The sequence below is a fragment of the Entelurus aequoreus genome, linkage group LG03 (assembly GCF_033978785.1).
Source record: "Entelurus aequoreus isolate RoL-2023_Sb linkage group LG03, RoL_Eaeq_v1.1, whole genome shotgun sequence".
NCBI lineage: Eukaryota > Metazoa > Chordata > Actinopteri > Syngnathiformes > Syngnathidae > Entelurus > Entelurus aequoreus.
Genome location: NC_084733.1, coordinates 12,439,717 through 12,452,140, shown reverse-complemented (window position 1 = coordinate 12,452,140; position 12,424 = coordinate 12,439,717). Strand labels below are relative to the sequence as shown.

The 12,424-nt window shown below is 37.6% G+C and overlaps 1 protein-coding gene across 2 annotated transcripts in view; it reads left to right on the top strand.

The window, feature by feature from the left end:
• Nucleotides 1-9,329, top strand: part of fbln5 (fibulin 5) — a 37,832-nt gene extending 28,503 nt beyond the window's left edge. For both annotated transcript variants that reach the window (XM_062040399.1, XM_062040400.1), the window contains exons 7-11: nucleotides 3,601-3,717; nucleotides 3,826-3,948; nucleotides 4,042-4,168; nucleotides 4,252-4,447; nucleotides 8,933-9,329. In XM_062040399.1, coding sequence (XP_061896383.1) covers nucleotides 3,601-3,717; nucleotides 3,826-3,948; nucleotides 4,042-4,168; nucleotides 4,252-4,447; nucleotides 8,933-9,094 — 725 coding nt within the window. In that variant the 3' untranslated portion in view covers nucleotides 9,095-9,329. The remainder of the gene's footprint in view (nucleotides 1-3,600; nucleotides 3,718-3,825; nucleotides 3,949-4,041; nucleotides 4,169-4,251; nucleotides 4,448-8,932) is intronic.
• The last annotated feature ends 3,095 nt before the right edge of the window (nucleotides 9,330-12,424 follow it).

The following is a 12,424-nucleotide window of genomic DNA, read 5'->3' as shown; positions in this document are numbered from 1 at the left end:
AATTCCGACTTATCACAATATTGCCAATTATTTTGTTGTTCTTGTAAAATAGGGACATTTTTTTAGTACAATTATGACTTGTCAGGATTTAGCCAAGTAAAATTGAGACTTGTCGAGAAAAATTACGACTCTTTTCATAACATTGTCAAAATGTTCAGCTTTTCTTGTAAAATTGCGACGGTTATTGAGTAAAATTCCAACTTTTATCAGAAAATTGCACATATGTTCAGTTTTTCTTGTAAAATGTTGACTTGCGCTGAGTAAAATTACGATTTTTATTATGATACTGACAAAATTCTAAGTTTCCCTTGTGAAAGTGTGACCTTTTTCGTATGAAATTCCAACTCATTTTTCACAACAAGCTTTTTTTTAACATATTTTTTAATTTTTTTAAATTCATTTTGGCCAAAAGGGGAGTACTTCAAATTTTTACACACACTTGTTGTTACATACGTTGACAAGAAGGGGAGCACTTTTAAAACCGACACAGTCAATTTGAAAAATCCCTCCTTTTTGGGACCGCCCTAATTTTGATAGTATTCACCACCAGGGGTGCAAATGAGAGCAAAAAAATTTATCTAAAAGCATTATAAAATTGGAAACAATTTCTCATATTCTTTCTGTTTCTGTAATATTGCAATATTTTCTCCTAAAATATTTTTTTTTAAATGTAAAATTATTACTTTATGTAAAATAAATTTTTAATGCAAAATGGTGACATTTGTCATATAAAATTCCGACTTATCACAATATTGCCAATTATTTTGTTGTTCTTGTAAAATAGGGACATTTTTTTAGTACAATTATGACTTGTCAGGATTTAGCCAAGTAAAATTGAGACTTGTCGAGAAAAATTACGACTCTTTTCATAACATTGTCAAAATGTTCAGCTTTTCTTGTAAAATTGCGACGGTTATTGAGTAAAATTCCAACTTTTATCAGAAAATTGCACAAATGTTCAGTTTTTCTTGTAAAATGTTGACTTGCGCTGAGTAAATTTACGATTTTTATTATGATACTGACAAAATTCTAAGTTTCCCTTGTGAAAGTGTGACCTTTTTCGTATGAAATTCCAACTCATTTTTCACAACAAGCTTTTTTTTAACATATTTTTAAATTTTTTTAAATTCATTTTGGCCAAAAGGGGAGTACTTCCAATTTTTACACACACTTATTGTTACATACGTTGACAAGAGGGGGAGCACTTTTAAAACCGACACAGTCAATTTGAAAAATCCCTCCTTTTTGGGACCGCCCTAATTTTGATAGTATTCACCACCAGGGGTGCAAATGAGAGCAAAAAAAATTATCTAAAAGCATTATAAAATTGGAAACAATTTCTCATATTCTTTCTGTTTCTGTAATATTGCAATATTTTCTCCTAAAATATTTTTTTTTTAATGTAAAATTATTACTTTGTTATGTAAAATTAATTTTTAATGCAAAATGGTGACATTTGTCATATAAAAATATTGCCAATTATTTTGTTGTTCTTGTAAAATAGGGACATTTTTTTAGTACAATTAGGACTTGCCAGGATTTAGCCAAGTAAAATTGAGACTTGTCGAGAAAAATTACGACTCTTTTCATAACATTGTCAAAATGTTCAGCTTTTCTTGTAAAATTGCGACGGTTATTGAGTAAAATTCCAACTTTTATCAGAAAATTGCACAAATGTTCAGTTTTTCTTGTAAAATTACGATTTTTATTATGATACTGACAAAATTCTAAGTTTCCCTTGTGAAAGTGTGACCTTTTTCGTATGAAATTCCAACTCATTTTTCACAACAAGCTTTTTTTTAACATATTTTTTAATTTTTTTAAATTCATTTTGGCCAAAAGGGGAGTACTTCAAATTTTTACACACACTTGTTGTTACATACGTTGACAAGAGGGGGAGCACTTTTAAAACCGACACAGTCAATTTGAAAAATCCCTCCTTTTTGGGACCGCCCTAATTTTGATAGTATTCACCACCAGGGGTGCAAATGAGAGCAAAAAAAATTATCTAAAAGCATTATAAAATTTGAAACAATTTCTCATATTCTTTCTGTTTCTGTAATATTGCAAAATTTTCTCCTAAAATAATTTTTTTTAAATGTAAAATTATTACTTTATGTAAAATTAATTTTTAATGCAAAATGGTGACATTTGTCATATAAAATTCCGACTTATTACAATATTGCCAATTATTTTGTTGTTCTTGTAAAATAGGGACATTTTTTTAGTACAATTATGACTTGTCAGGATTTAGCCAAGTAAAATTGAGACTTGTCGAGAAAAATTACGACTCTTTTCATAACATTGTCAAAATGTTCAGCTTTTCTTGTAAAATTGCGACGGTTATTGAGTAAAATTCCAACTTTTATCAGAAAATTGCACAAATGTTCAGTTTTTCTTGTAAAATGTTGACTTGCGCTGAGTAAAATTACGATTTTTTATTATGATACTGACAAAATTCTAAGTTTCCCTTGTGAAAGTGTGACCTTTTCCGTATGAAATTCCAACTCATTTTTCGCAACAAGCTTTTTTTTTTTACATATTTTTTAATTTTTTAAAATTCATTTTGGCCAAAAGGGGAGTACTTTAAATTTTTACACACACTTGTTGTTACATACGTTGACAAGAGGGGGAGCACTTTTAAAACCGACACAGTCAATTTGAAAAATCCCTCCTTTTTGGGACCGCCCTAATTTTGATAGTATTCACCACCAGGGGTGCAAATGAGAGCAAAAAAATTTATCTAAAAGCATTATAAAATTGGAAACAATTTCTCATATTCTTTCTGTTTCTGTAATATTGCAATATTTTCTCCTAAAATAATTTTTTTTAAATGTAAAATTATTACTTTATGTAAAATTAATTTTTAATGCAAAATGGTGACTTTTATCACAATATTGCCAATTATTTTGTTGTTCTTGTAAAATAGGGAAATTTTTTTAGTACAATTATGACTTGTCAGGATTTAGCCATGTAAAATTGAGACTTGTCGAGAAAAATTACGACTCTTTTCATAACATTGTCAAAATGTTCAGCTTTTCTTGTAAAATTGCGACGGTTATTGAGTAAAATTCCAACTTTTATCAGAAAATTGCACAAATGTTCAGTTTTTCTTGTAAAATGTTGACTTGCGCTGAGTAAAATTACGATTTTTATTATGATACTGACAAAATTCTAAGTTTCCCTTGTGAAAGTGTGACCTTTTTCGTATGAAATTCCAACTCATTTTTCACAACAAGCTTTTTTTTTTACATATTTTAGAATTTTTTAAAATTTATTTTGGCCAAAAGGGGAGTACTTCAAATTTTTACACACACTTGTTACATACGTTGACAAGAGGGGGAGCACTTTTAAAACCGACAGTCAATTTGAAAAATCCCTCCTTTTTGGGACCGCCCTAATTTTGATAGTATTCACCACCAGGGGTGCAAATGAGACATTCTCAATTAGATGCAATGGTTTTCCGTATGGGGACCATGATTTATGTCCTAACTTGTTCACCGGTCCTCATATGGAAGGTACTTTTCCTTGGTGATGTCTCAAGAAGGGTAGAATTATAAGAACACACCAGAGTGACCAGTGTGTGCCTTGTGCTGTCAGACGTGAACGAGTGCGAGGACAGTCCGTGCAGTCACACCTGCTATAACAACCTCGGCTCCTTCATGTGCAACTGTGACCCTGGCTTCGAGCTGGCGAGGGACGGGACCTCCTGCAACGGTAAGCAGACAACCCCTTTTATTAGGTACACCTGCGCTCCCGACCGGTCAGAACATTAGGTACACAGCCTCCTCTTAAGGCCATGATGTTAACCATATCTGTCCTCAGACGTGGACGAGTGCAGGTTCTCAGACTCCCTGTGTCAGCACCAGTGCGCCAACGCTCCGGGCTCCTTCACCTGCGTCTGTCCGCCCGGTTACTACGTGCTCGACGACGACAGGAGCTGCGAAGGTAGAGGCGCTTCTTCCGAGGCGGCACGTTCTCGCACTTGGTCTTCTTTGGGACGTTTTAACCAATTTGTTGTCGTGTGCTTGATTTTTGAAGACATCAATGAATGTGACACTGGTAACAACACCTGTACAACAGAACGAGTCTGTTTCAATTTCCAGGGAGGTTACACCTGCTTGGCTCCTTTGCAGTGTCCGCCTCCTTACGTTGAAGTGGGAGACAAGTGAGTGCGTTCTTCATTTTCTCCACAAAGCGGCGACCGCCTCACTTTGCGTCACTCTCGCTGCGTCTCTGTCCTCCGTGCAGCCAGTGCATGTGCACCAATGGCGACCCTGCGTGCAGGGACCAGCCCTTCACCATCCTCTACAGACACATGGACCTGTTGTCGGGTCGCAGCGTGCCCGCCGACATCTTCCAGATGCAGGCCACCACCCGCTACCCGGGCGCCTTCTACATCTTCCAGATTAAGTCGGGCAACGAGGGGCAAGAGTTTTACATGAGGGTGAGTACCGCTGTGAATCACTCAAGATACATTCCTCAAGGAGATTCTGTTACATTTGGTGAGGATTAGGGCTGCAACTAACGATTAATTTGATAATCGATTAATCTGTCGATTATTACTTCGATTAATCGATTAATAATCGGATAAAAGAGACAAACTACATTTCTGTCCTTTCCAGTATTTTATTGAAAAAAACCAGCATGCTGGCACCATACTTATTTTGATTATTGTTTCTCAGCTGTTTGTACATGTTGCAGTTTATAAATAAAGGTTTATTTAAAAAAAAAAAAGCCTCTGCGCATGCGCATAGCATAGATCCAACGAATCGATGACTAAATTAATCGGCAACTATTTTTATAATCGATTTTAATCGATTTAATCGATTAGTTGTTGCAGCCCTAGTGAGGATCCAGATAAAGGTGCTGATACAGGAAATAGTTTCACTCTGAGAGCTACATTAATGGAACTGTCCACCCCCAGAATCATAACTGTGTGGCCCGTTTATCACAGAACCAATAAATGGTCCGTCTACATGTCACTGATCAATCATGTGACTTAGTCTTCACGTTAACATGGACCAGTTGGCAACTAAGTAGCAGTCATTGGTCAGTCTACCTGTCAAGTAATAAGTACAAAACCAACCATTGACCAAGTAGAAGTCATTGGCCAAGCTACATGTGAAGTAATAATTAAGCACAGCAATAGTCATTGGTCATTCATTACACTAAGTAGCAGTCATTGGACAGTCTACATGTCAAGTAATAATTACACACAACACCAGTCATTGGTCATTCATTAAACTAGGTAGCAGTCATTGGGCAATTTACATGTCAAGTAATAAATACAAGCAGCACCTGTCATTGGTCAGTCATTAAAGGAAGTAGCAGTCTTTGGGCAATTTACATGTCAAGTAATAAATACAAGCAGCACCTGTCATTGGTCATTCATTAAACTAAGTAGCAGTCATTGGGCAATTTACATGTCAAGTAATAAATACAAGCATCACCTGTCATTGGTCAGTCATTAAAGGAAGTAGCAGTCTTTGGGCAATTTACATGTCAAGTAATAAATACAAGCAGCACCTGTCATTGGTCATTCATTAAACTAAGTAGCAGTCATTGGACAGTCTACATGTCAAGTAATAATCACACACATCAGTCATTGGTTAGTCATTAAACTAAGTAGAAGTCATTGGACAGTCTACATGTCAAGTAATAATTACACACAACACCAGTCATTGGTCATTCATTAAACTAAGTAGCAGTCATTGGGCAATTTACATGTCAAGTAATAAATACAAGCAGCACCAGTCGTTGGTCAGTCATTAAAGGAAGTAGCAGTCATTGGTCAGTCATTAAACCAAGTAGCAGTCATTGGGCAAGCTGCATGTGAAGTAATGATTAAGCACAGCAATAGTCATTGGTCATTCATTAAACTAAGTAGCAGTCATTGGGCAATTTACATGTCAAGTAATAAATACAAGCAGCACCAGTCATTGGTCAGTCATTAAAGGAAGTAGCAGTCATTGGTCAGTCATTAAACCAAGTAGCAGTCATTGGGCAAGCTACATGTGAAGTAATGATTAAGCACAACAATAGTCATTGGTCATTCATTAAACTAAGTAGCAGTCATTGGGCAATTTACATGTCAAGTAATAATTACACGCAGCACCAGTCATTGGTCAGTCATTAAAGGAAGTAGCAGTCATTGGTCAGTCATTAAACCAAGTAGCAGTCATTGGGCAAGCTACATGTGAAGTAATGATTAAGCACAGCAATAGTCATTGGTCATTCATTAAACTAAGTAGCAGTCATTGGGCAATTTACATGTCAAGTAATAATTACACGCAGCACCAGTCATTGGTCAGTCATTAAAGGAAGTAGCAGTCATTGGTCAGTCATTAAACCAAGTAGCAGTCATTGGGCAAGCTACATGTGAAGTAATGATTAAGCACAGCAATAGTCATTGGTCATTCATTAAACTAAGTAGCAGTCATTGGGCAATTTACATGTCAAGTAATAATTACACGCAGCACCAGTCATTGGTCAGTCATTAAAGGAAGTAGCAGTCATTGGGCAGTCTACATGTCAAGCAATAATTACACGCAGCACCAGTCATTGGTTCCGGATTGCGGATAAGCGGTTGAAGATGGATGGATGGACCCGTCATTGGTCAGTCATTAAACTAAGTAGCAGTCATTGGTCCTTCTACATGTCAAGTAATAATTACAACACCAGTCATTGGTCAGTCATTAAACTAAGTAGTATTCATTGGGCAGTCTACATGTCAAGTAATAATTACACGCAGCACCAGTCATTGGTCAGTCATTAAAGGAAGTAGCAGTCATTGGTCAGTCATTAAACCAAGTAGCAGTCATTGGGCAAGCTACATGTGAAGTAATGATTAAGCACAGCAATAGTCATTGGTCATTCATTAAACTAAGTAGCAGTCATTGGGCAATTTACATGTCAAGTAATAATTACACGCAGCACCAGTCATTGGTCAGTCATTAAAGGAAGTAGCAGTCATTGGGCAGTCTACATGTCAAGCAATAATTACACACAGCACCAGTCATTGGTTCCGGATTGCGGATAAGCGGTTGAAGATGGATGGATGGACCAGTCATTGGTCAGTCATTAAACTAAGTAGCAGTCATTGGTCCTTCTACATGTCAAGTAATAATTACAACACCAGTCATTGGTCAGTCATTAAACTAAGTAGTATTCATTGGTCAGTCTACATGTCAAGTAATAATTACACGCAGCACCAGTCATTGGTCAGTCATTAAAGGAAGTAGCAGTCATTGGTCAGTCATTAAACCAAGTAGCAGTCATTGGGCAAGCTACATGTGAAGTAATGATTAAGCACAGCAATAGTCATTGGTCATTCATTAAACTAAGTAGCAGTCATTGGGCAGTCTGCATGTCAAGTAATAATTACACACAACACTAGTCATTGGTCAGTCATTAAACTAAGTAGCAGTCATTGGGCAGTCTACACGTCAAGCAATAATTACATGCAGCACCAGTCATTGGTCAGTCATTAAACTAAGTAGCAGTCATTGGGTAGTCTACATGTCAAATATTAATTACACAAAACACCAGTCAATAAACTAAGTAGCAGTCATTGGGCAAGCTACATTGGAAGTAATAATTAAGCACAGCAATAGTCATTGGGCATTCATTATACTAAGTAGCAGTCATTGGGTAGTCTACATGTCAAGTATTAATTACACAAAACACCAGTCATTAAACTAAGTAGCAGTCATTGGGTAGTCAACATGTCAAGTATTATTTACACAAAACACCAGTCATTAAATTAAGTAGCAGTCATTGGGCAGTCAGCATGTCAAGTAATAATTACACACAACACCAGTCATTGGGCAGGCGTGAAACTAATTCGCAGTCATTGGACAGTCTACGAATCCATTGATAATTACACACACCATTCATCGGTCATTTATTAAACTAAGTAGCAGTCATTGGACAGTCTACATGTCAAGTAATAATTACACACACCAGTCATTGAGCAGGCATGAAACTAAGTAGCAGTCATTGGACAGTCTACGAATCAAGTGATGATTACACACACCAGTCATCGGTCATTTAATAAACTAAGTAGCAGTCATTGGACAGTCTACATGTCAGGTGATATTTACACAAAACACCATTTATTCAATGTACTAAGTAGCAGTCATTGGGCAGTCTACATGTCAGGTGATATTTACACAAAACACCATTTATTCAATGTACTAAGTAGCAGTCATTGGGCAGTCTACATGTCAGGTGATATTTACACAAAACACCATTTATTCAATGTACTAAGTAGCAGTCATTGGGCAGTGGACGTGTAAAGTAATAATTCTTAGCACTAGTCATTGGTACCATAAACTAAGTAGCAGTCATTGGTCAGTCTACATGTCAGGTAATATTTACACAAAACACCAGTCAGTCATTGTACTAAGTAGCAGTCATTGGGCAGTGGACGTGTAAAGTAATACTTCTTAGCACTAGTCATTGGTACCATAAACTAAGTAGCAGTCATAGGTCAGTCTACAAGTCAGTCATTTCAGAAAGGGAGCCATTTATGGGTCACAATGTCGAGACCTTACACATGGCAGCAGTTATTTATCGATGTTTAAACAAAGCAGAAGTTATTGGTAAGTCTACACATCAATCATTACATATGGCAGCAGTCATTGGTCAGTCTTGCAACTTATTTTGGTTGAAGCTGAGCAGAGAACATGGTATTAAATGATCAAGACACCTTCCCATGATATTTAATACAAACATTTGACTGGTAATGTGCGTGACAAAGCAGGCACGGCACGACACAGTCTGGCAGCAATGTCCAGCAATACAGTCAGCCACCAGCAGAGGGCGCCATGTATTTGTGTAACAAGACCTGTGATGGCTAAACATGATATTGAGAAGGGACCAAAGTATCTCAGCGTGTGTGTTATGTACCTGCCTTCCCTCCCTGTAGCAAACCAGCAACATGAGCGCCACGCTGGTCCTGTCACGGCCCATCAAAGGTCCCAGAGAGGTGGTCCTGGACCTGGAGATGGTGACGGTCAACAACGTCATCAACTTCCGCGGCAGCTCCATCATTCGCCTGACTGTGTACGTGTCGGAGCATCCCTTCTGACGCATCAGTACAACTAAATGGAACGCACCCCGCCCTGCCTTAATGGACTCTGGGCTTTTAAGGCAGTAATATGGACACTATGGCGGGATGCATATGGTGTACAATTTCTGGCATCCTCTTTGAATGACCGCACGCCGTCCTATTCTCAGCACCGCCTCAGATGAGCTGTGAGCGGGACTTTTATTGTGAGCTGTTTTACCATCATCACAATAAACGTCTGTATGAGCAGCAGGCCGCTGGAACCAGTGCAGCTACCTTTTCTTTGCTTTTGTTTTCACTTCACAGCAGTGGACGTGTGCGATGATGAGTTCTGGGAAGGAAACGGAAACACGGCAGCATTCCAGGAATTGGACGCGTCTAGAGCGACCAAGACAGGGCCCTTGATCGTGTAGAATGTAAAAGGCAGTGGTATGTTTAGAATTGAAGATTAGCTTTAAGTATAAAAAAGAAAAACATTTTTTTACATCTCTTGAAAAAGTTATTTGTCATTGGTAAGTCTACATGTCAATAACTTCACACAACAGCAGTCATTGGTCAGTCTACATGTCCATGACCACATAGAAGCAGCCGTCATTGGTCAGTCTACATGTCAATAGTTTCACACATCAGTCATTGGTCAGTCTACATGTCAATAGTTTCACACTGCTCTCAGTGCCACCCACACTGGTTTAAATGTAACTTAGATATTGGGTTTTCACTATGTAAAGCGCTTTGAGTCACTAGAGAAAAGCGCTATATAAATATAATTCACTTCACTTCACTTCACATCAGTCATTGGTAAGTCTCCATGTCAACTTCACACAACAGCAGTCATTGGTAAGTCTACATGTCCATAACCACATAGAAGCAGTAGTCATTGATCAGTCAACATGTCAATTACTTCACACAACAGCAGTCATTGGTAAGTCTCCATGTCAATAACTTCACACAACAGCAGTCATTGGTCAGCCTACATGTCCATAGCCACATAGAAGCAACAGTCATTGATCAGTCTCTGTCAATAACTTCACACAACAGCAGTCTTTGTTCAGTCTACATGTCAATAATTACACAATAATAATTACAGCAGTCATTGGTAAGTCTCCATGTCAACTTCACACAACAGCAGTCTTTGTTCAGTCTACATATCAATAATTTCACACATCAGTCATTGGTAAGTCTACATGTCAATAACTTCACACAACAGCAGTCTTTGTTCAGTCTACATGTCAATAATTACACAAGTACAGCAGTAATTGGTAAGTCTACATGTCAATAACTTCACACAACAGCAGTCATTGATCAGTCAACATGTCAATTACTTCACACAACAGCAGTAATTGGTAAGTCTCCATGTCAATAACTTCACACAACAGCAGTCATTGGTCAGCCTATATGTCCATAACCACATAGAAGCAACAGTCATTGATCAGTCTACATGTCAATAACTTCACACAACAGCAGTCATCGGTCAGCCTACATGTCCATAACCACATAGAAGCAACAGTCATTGATCAGTCTCTGTCAATAACTTCACACAACAGCAGTCTTCAGTCTACATGTCAATAATTACACAAGTACAGCAGTAATTGGTAAGTCTACATGTCAATAACTTTACACAACAGCAGTCATTTGTAAGTCTACATGTCCATAACCACATAGAAGCAGCAGTCATTGATCAGTCAACATGTCAATTACTTCACACAACAGCAGTCATTGGTAAGTCTCCATGTCAATAACTTCACACAACAGCAGTCATTGGTCAGCCTATATGTCCATAACCACATACAAGCAACAGTCATTGATCAGTCTACATGTCAATAACTTCACACAACAGCAGTCATTGGTCAGCCTACATGTCCATAACCACATAGAAGCAACAGTCATTGATCAGTCTCTGTCAATAACTTCACACAACAGCAGTCTTCAGTCTACATGTCAATAATTAGACAAGTACAGCAGTCATTGGTAAGTCTCCATGTCAATAACTTCACACAACAGCAGTCTTTGTTCAGTCTACATGTCAATAATTTCACACATCAGTCATTGGTAAGTCTCCATGTCAATAACTTCACACAACAGCAGTCATTGGTCAGTCTACATGTCCATAACCACATAGAAGCAACAGTCATTGGTCAGTCTCTGTCAATAACTTCACACAACTGCAGTCATTGGTAAGTATCCATGTCAATAACTTCACACAACAGCAGTCTTTGTTCAGTCTACATGTCAATTAAACAAGTACAGCAGTCATTGGTAAGTCTACATGTCAATAATTTCACACATCAGTCATTGGTAAGTCTCCATGTCAATAACTTCACACAACAGCAGTCTTTGTTCAGTCTACATGTCAATCAATCAAATATTAGTAAGTTTACATGTCAATAACTTCACACAACAGCAGTCATTTGTCAGTCTACATGTCCATAACTACACATAGAGGAAGCTGTCGTTGGTAAGTCTACATGTCCATAACTGCACATAGAAGCATCAGTCTACATGTCAATAATTACACAGAAGCAGTAGTCATTGGTAAGTCTACATGTTAATAACTTCACACAACAGCAGTCATCGGTCAGTCTTCATGTCCACATTTACACAAAGAAGCAGCAGTTATTGGTCAGTGTACATGTTAATAATCACACAGAAGCAGCAGTCATTTTTAAGTCTACATGTCAATAACTTCACACAACAGCAGTCATTGGTCAATCTACATGTCAATAATTACACGAAGGCAGCAGCCATTGGTCAGTCTACATATCAATAACTTCACACAACAGCACTCTTTGTTTAGTCTACATGTCAATATTTAAACACGGTGCGGCAGTCATTGGTAAGTCTACATGTCAACTTCTCACAACAGCAGCAATTGGTCAGTCTACATGTCAGTAACTTCACACAACAGCAGTTATTGGTTCGTCTACATGTCAATAATTACACAGAAGCAGTAGTTATTGGTAAGTCTACATGTCAACTTCACCACAACAGCAGTTATTGGTCTGTCTACATGTCAATAATTACACATAAGCAGTAGTCATTGGTAATTATACATGTCAATAACTTCACACAACAGCAGTTATTGGTCAGTCTGCGTGTCAATAATTACACACAAGCAGTAGTCATTGGTCAGTCTACATGTCAATAATTACACAGAAGCAGTAGTTATTGGTAAGTCTACATGCCAACTTCACCACAACAGCAGTTATTGGTCTGTCTACATGTCAATAATTACACATAAGCAGTAGTCATTGGTAATTCTACATGTCAATAACTTCACACAACAGCAGTTATTGGTCAGTCTACATGTCAATAACTTCACACAACAGCAGTTATTGGTCAGTCTACATGTCA